The sequence below is a fragment of the Lolium rigidum genome, chromosome 4 (assembly GCF_022539505.1).
Source record: "Lolium rigidum isolate FL_2022 chromosome 4, APGP_CSIRO_Lrig_0.1, whole genome shotgun sequence".
Taxonomy (NCBI): domain Eukaryota; kingdom Viridiplantae; phylum Streptophyta; class Magnoliopsida; order Poales; family Poaceae; genus Lolium; species Lolium rigidum.
In genome coordinates this window covers 47,478,457-47,485,658 of record NC_061511.1, presented here as the reverse complement: position 1 = coordinate 47,485,658, position 7,202 = coordinate 47,478,457, and the positions used below count along the sequence as shown (strand labels likewise).

The window sequence follows — 7,202 nt, the reverse complement described above, 5'->3', positions numbered from 1 at the left end:
CATTTAAGCTAGCCTCTATCCGATGTGGGCCACATCGGCCATAGTCAATTTGCTTTTCCTATGTTGACTGTGGGTAGCCCAAAAGCCCATTTGTTTGGCTCTGTGTCCTTATACACACGGCTACTCCCTCGCTCTCACATAACCCTAGCCAATACTCCCACTCCCTCTCAACTAACCCTAGCCGCCGCTCCCCACTCTCGCTCCACTAGTACCAAACGATATACTGAAAACACCTCCCATCGGTAACGGCATTCAGAAGGCCCACGGTTAAAAATAATTGCACGCGGCCGATGAGGCTAGCCAGAAATGGGTGCCGCGGCATGACCCACATCAGCAATGATTAAAAATAGATAATTATTGCGGATGTGGCAGACCACTTTCTCGATGGACATTTTACACTTATTCGTGTGCGATGTGAACCTCTGTGGTAACGGAGGTTTGAAGCTAACAGTTTGCAATGTTTCCCAAAAGCCCATTTTCTTGGCTGGGCCCATATATACATTACACTCCCTTGCTTTCACTCCCACTCCCTCTAACCCTAGCCGCCACTCCCACTCCCTCGCTCTCACTCCTACTCCTTCTAACCCTAGCTGCCACTCCAACTCCCTCTCGATCCCCCGCCCGATGGCTCACCGGGGATTCTCACCATTGGTGCCCCGCCACATCTGTGCCATCCTGCTGGCGGAAGACATTGCATCCTCCTCAGCTTCTGCTACATCAACGAGGGGAGGTTTGTTGTCAAGAAGAATAGCCTGAAGGTTACAGGGCCGAACGCGCTCAAGGGAACCTATGAGTGCGCCATTGGAAACTTTGGCATGCGACAATATGGCGGCACCATGGTCAATGTCATCGCCTACACCAAGGCCAACCAGAAGGCCTACAAGGGCTTCAACGACATGACATCTCCCCGAAGGGAAAGCTCAGGTCCTTCCCCACTTTCTTGCTCGTCAACAGGTGAGGTGAGTGGAATTGATTCTTATTCTTTTGCCTGGAAGAACATAATTGCCTTTTGGTCGATCGCTTCCGTTAGGTTCATGTGCTTAGATTGGTTCAGTTTTGGACAGAATGCAACTAAAACAGTCACTAGAAGTGAGATTACTTTTGTTTATGGTGTGACCTATCGTGCACATTGAAAATTAGATCTTATCAAGTGATGATGATAGTGATTGAGCTGAATGTTAGTTGGCCTAATTTGGTATAACAACCAAATCCGTGACTTGATGTGTGGAGCAAACTTAATCTGAAACGGCTTTACCATTAAGAGCCCCTTCCTCAAAGGTACATAGGTCACTGTCTTGGTGTTTTGACATCTCTATGACGTTCCACTGATTTTGTTATCAGCCAATTTTTTAACATTCCGATTTGCTAGGTCGGTCATGTTGCATTCTACTGGGTTAATTAAAATATGGTCAGTTATGTTGCATTCTACAGGATTTTGTACTGCACAACTAGCATCTTTTCTCTTTGTTTCATAGCATTTTATAGACTATCACAGTGGCCCATGCAAATGCGTTGACTATGTACTAATATCATTTTAAGTCATCCAATTGAGAATTTTATGTTTAAAAAAATAAAAATAATCATTATTTTCAATTGAAAATTGGATACATATAATACAAACATTGTATTATAATTAGAATATCATTTTTCTCTTAAAAATGTAAAAAAATTGTTTGCATATTTGTTGATCTGCACATTTGTCTTGATAACTATTTATGTATGGTTATGTTTTCTTTCTAGGTTTTGTTATATTAGTTTTGGGAGCGACTTGGGGAAGGGCGCCCTCCAGGGCGAGGACGTGTGGGCGTGCGGGGCTGGCGCGGGCGCACTAGGTGGTCGCCATGTGGCGACGCAGGAGGGCAGCGACTGGAGCGCTCATTTCTCGGGTCAGCGTGGCCGCAACTCCCGGCAGTGCAGCGCGGTCACAGCACGCGGCAGTGCAGCGCGGGAATGCTTTCTCAATACACCGCATAAAAGAACTCAGTACAGCGTGAAACAAATCAGTGCACCATGAAAGAAATGCACTGCGAAAAAAAGGCAGTGCACCGCCACGAAAAAAGAAGGCAGTGCAACGCAGTAGAACAAGGCAATGCGGCAGTGCACTTGCACTGCCAGGACAACGCGGCGTGCACTGCGACCGAAGGCAGTGCAACGAAGTACAACAAGGCAGTGCACTGACACCGCGCCATGCAGTGCGACCGAAGGCAGTGTAACGCAGTACAGCAAGGCAGTGCAAGGGCGGTGCAATGCTAGGACACCGCAGCGTTCACTGCGACCAAAGGCAGTGCAACGCGGTACAAAAATGCAGTGCAGGGGCGGTGCATTGCCAGGACACCGCGGTGTGCACTATGACCAAAGGCAGTGCAACGCAGTATAAAAAGGCAGTGCACGGGGGGTGCACTACCAGGACACCATCCTGTGCACTGCAACCGATTGCAGTGCACCCTAGGCAGCAAAGGCAGTGCAAAAAAAAGTTCATCGAAATATATCAACATGGGATTTAGTTTTGATGATCTCAACGCGACTAAGATAGCCGTGAAGAATGATCGTGATTTGGACTCTCGGTTCGAAAGATATCACATTTTTCGTACTTGAATCTACAAAGAAAAGGGAAAAAGCTGACTGACGTAGTCAGCTGTCGCCACATGTCAAGCAGGGGGAGGTCGGATGCTGGCAGGATGCAGCTGGTTGGGCACCACGTGGTTGCACCAGGCGAAACGCGCAGCGCCCTCCCTAGGAGGGAGGGCGCCCTTTTTCTAGTGATTCGGATTAGTTTTGAGATATTTGTTGACCATCCAGTAAATTTTAAATCATGGAAATGATTGTAGCCAAATCATTATGGATAAAATTATTTGCCTTAGCTAGATTTGTTAGGTAGAAACTAGGCACAAATAATCCAAACAATGGATCGCTTCACTCCCAATTTGTAGATAAGGTGAAGCAATCCTTTCACTAGATCTTCTACACACATGAAGTAACAAGGTTGTTTTTAACATTCAGGAACTAGGTGTAGCCCTAGACAATCCAAACAATGGATTACTTCACCATCAATTTGAACTTGGGATCCAAGCAATCCTTTAACTGGATCTTCAATGCATGAAGTAACAATGTTGCTTTTATCATTTAGTACTGTAGTCATAGACAATCAAACAATAGATCGCTTCACTCCCAACTTGAACGTGGGATCATCCTCTGACAAGGTGACAAGGTGAAACAATCCTTTCACTGGATCTCCTACTAATATTTAGTTGCATGCTCTAAAGTACATATACTCACCAACGCAATAACTAAAATTATTGGATTTATCTCTAAGTTCCATCTCTCTTTGTTTCTTATTTTGTGAATATGTTTTCTCCAGTCTTCTCTATAACATGAACTTTCTCTCTCCAACGTGCTAACTAAGAAATGTCTATTTTTTCTTCCTTTTAAAGTTATAATTTTAGACTAGTTTCACTCATATATTGCTGTTGTAGACATGACATTATATATTTGGTGACATTGTGTGAAATGTATAAAGATGAGATTATGTACGTGGTGGTGTCTATATTATGAATGAAATTGATATAGTTCTTGTGCTTGCGCTGTTTAATATGTAAATGTGCTGTGAAATATGTAATTGTGTTGTGAAAGAAATATGTGGTTACTAAACGTGGAATGCACATTGCAAACAGTGAGAACCAAAAATCAGTTGCTGATGTGCCTACAAGGCAAACATTGCTTCATAGTTGCCCTTTTATGTTGAGGTTCAACATCGGTAACGGACATAATTGTATGTCCATTTGTGTTGAGGGGCCTCAAGGGAAATAGTTTGCGCCTCCGTTGCCGATGAGCCCTCCGCATCAGTGATATGGTCCAGGCAACGGAGCCCTTCTCGATGGCTGAAGAGTGTTTTCACCCATGTCCATAGTGTTGCTATGTACTAGTGCTCACTCTTGATCCCCCACCTGAGAGCTCACCACTGCTACATCACCTACTACTGCGCCGAAACTATTGCCCACCATGCCGTCCTAGTCGCCCGCTGGAGGACGCCACCTCCGCTAGTCCCGCTGCCCAAATTTGAGGAGGAGGGGGGAAGGGCCATTGCCCTCTCCTTGGCGTAGGCACAAGCCGAAAACGTAGTATGGGTGGCGCATGGCCAACTCCCTCGCGTGGATAGCGGAGGAGGCGGATTTGAGAGCCACGATCGCCCTCTCTTTGGCCAACACCGAGGCCTAAGCAGACGATGACAATGACTCCGACGAGTCTGGCCCTAGCTCCAAGCGTGCCCGCCTTTTCTGATTTCCAGCTAAACGCTTGTTTAGCTTATTTTTTAGTTCTGTTTAGCTTTTATTCATATTAGATCTATGGTTAAATCTTGGTTGAAGTTTAAATCTGGGGTTCGTACTAAATCTAGGTTCTTTTTAGTGCAGTTACTAGTTATGGCTTTGCAAATACTGATTAGCCATAGAGAATTTGTAAGGCAACCTCCAATGGGTCATGTTCAATTATATGAATGAATCTAGTCAATTAAGCTACTCCTCAATTATATGAATGAACAACATAATTCTTTCAATAGTATATTTGTAGTTTAGACCATGTTTACTTTGAATTCTGATAGACCATATGTTTACTTTGGATTATTGATATACTATGGTATTTACTTTAGATTATTGATCATGACCAAAAATTCCTGTCGTTCTAATTTTGTATACTGTGGTATTTATTTTGGATTATTGATCATGTTTACTTAGGCATTTTTAGAAAATTTCCTTGTATTCTTATGCATTTTTTATGTCCTTTAGTGCGAGGTGGAAGATGGAGGAGACGGCGATGATGCAGCGAGCCGGAAGATGGATGAGTTCGGCCAAGTCTCCACTGTCGATGCATTGATGCCGGCGATGCCGTCATTTTTTTAGTTTGTATGATTCACATCGGAAATGGTTGTTTCTGATTAATCGTTAGTTATGCATGTGACTAAGGAAATGATTGTATTTTACCACTGTTGCCTACGTGTTCACATGGGCAACGGTTTATGAACTGTTTATGTTGAGGTGCCTACATCAGTGATAGAAATATGGCGACGGACCCCAAAATGGTGGCCAATGAGCATTTTCCTCCATGTCCGATGTGTCGATCTGTACCAGTGAATGAATGCAGTTTTGATTAAACTATCACTTGATTGTTAATTCATTTTCATTGCCTAGCATGCATATAAATGGATCATCAGAAGCTAAATATATATATACAAATCTTAAAAGCACGAATTCACTGTGGATGGAGGGGGATTCAATGCCCGCCCAGGCATGGAATTCACACATACACGCACGCACGCACAGTTGGTGTATTTGAAATCATAGAGCCAAGACACCATGGAACCTCAGGTAATTAGACCTTATATATTGCATAAATAACTGGGGCTCCAGGGAGCATCGGCTCCATGTTTTATATGCATAAATGCAAGATAGTTTATTTATTTGAAAATTTCAGTTTTGGGGTACATACCCTGATATATATACTCAAACAAAATACATACTTAAGAAAAAATTCGCCCAGTTTAATGAATATTAGGTTTTTTTTTTTATCACATATCAAGAATTCAGTGTATGTGATTCAACATACCCTAAATTCTGGGTATATGAACTAATATATGTTAAAATGTTTGTATTTGAGTGAACTTTGTCAAAGGCTCGATTATTTGAATTGTTGTAGCCGGGTATATACCCAGGAACAAAAACTTTCAAAAATTATAACTAAACTTTGCTGGAATTCATGATTTCAAAATCACGGAGCCCAAAACAGCTTATAAATAAATATGAATAAATAAATATAAATTAGAATAAGGACCTTGTTTCTGGGCCAGAGGTATGGGGTACTCCAGGCAAGCACACAGTCTAGGTCGATGCCATCTCTGTTCTTGGCGCGGTACACGGCAGCCGCTTGTGAACCTGCGCGAAGAGAACTCGGGTGCATGTGGTGGAAGGCAGCCCACTGGCCGTTGCCGATCTCGGTAGGGTAGGGAGTGCGACCGAGGTTACCACACCAGTCGTGATCAGTGACGTAGTAGAGAGTGTCACCGGTTGCGTTATAGACGACGCACAACGTGGAAAGTTCAGCTTCATCGTACCAAGCCTGGACACCGTGCACATACCTGTAAGCCTTCTCATTCTTCTTGTCCTCGTTCATTAGATTCCACGCCTCTCGTGCTCGGTCTTCCTGCGTCTTGGGTTTGCCCACGTACCTCACCATTTGATCCAACTTGCAGTTGTCTACTACTTCACCAAAGCAATTCGCCATCTCGCTCCTCTGCTGTTTTCTCTTGTAAATAATGCTAGATGTTGTTATGCGAGTTTTCTGTGCATCTGGAGGCATTTATTATATAACATCACGATTTGTACGGAAATGAGCATCTTCTTTTTTTGTAGGGAACGCGAATTGGCATCTTGTGACAAGACGTCCTTTCATTTTCCCTATTTTAGCTAATTATTCCAAAAATATCTTCCAATTTCCTTAATAAACAGAAAAAAATTAAATTCTCAAAATTAACAGGCTAAATGTTTTGAGTTATATTTTAGAGCAGAAGAAAAATTAAATTAAATTCACGATTTATATAAATTTTGATACAAAATATTATTTTAAATTTTGCAAGTAATAATTTTTTAAACATCTTCAATAATTTTTTTTATAAAGGAAGCATATAAAGATCAATAAACTTTCCTACTCTCCAATTATTTTTTTAATAACAGAAGAATGTATTGATCTTAATATAAAAAATGAAAAACAACGGCTTGTGCAATCTGCATGATGACAGTTCTTTCAAGCTTACCTACACGTAACTCACGAGGTTCCAACGAATACTTACCTACGGACCCACTTCTCTCTGGAAGTATCTTCGTCCTTCCCCAACCGCCCCCATTGAGAGTCTTTCCGGCGAGCCCGGCTCGCTCCTCTTCCCTCCCTGGCGGCGCTGCCGGCCAGCGAAGTGAAGGGAGTGTGGCGCGGGTCCCTATAGAGTTTAGGAGTAGATTGAGTCATTTTGCCCCTGTGACTTATGGCGCAATGCCGGCTATGCGGGTGCTCCCGGCGCTCTCGAGCGGCGGCCGGGGCGTGGTGCTAGTTCTCCTGCTCGTCGTGCTCTTGAGGTGGGAGCCGGAGGCGACGGTCGGGGCCGACACCAAATCCCAAGTGAATAAGGTCGTTTTGCAGAATCGAAGCCCAGATCGGCC

The 7,202-nt window shown here is 43.5% G+C and overlaps 1 protein-coding gene across 1 annotated transcript; it reads right to left on the bottom strand.

The window, feature by feature from the left end:
- Positions 1 to 5,039: 5,039 nt before the first annotated feature.
- LOC124646991 (23 kDa jasmonate-induced protein-like) lies at positions 5,040 to 6,273 on the bottom strand. The gene is made up of 2 exons (XM_047187007.1): positions 5,824 to 6,273; positions 5,040 to 5,114 (listed from the first exon to the last, which is right to left on the bottom strand). Exons 1-2 carry the CDS (start codon positions 6,271 to 6,273, stop codon positions 5,040 to 5,042), a joined length of 525 nt encoding a protein of 174 aa, XP_047042963.1.
- Between the last annotated feature and the right edge of the window lie 929 nt (positions 6,274 to 7,202).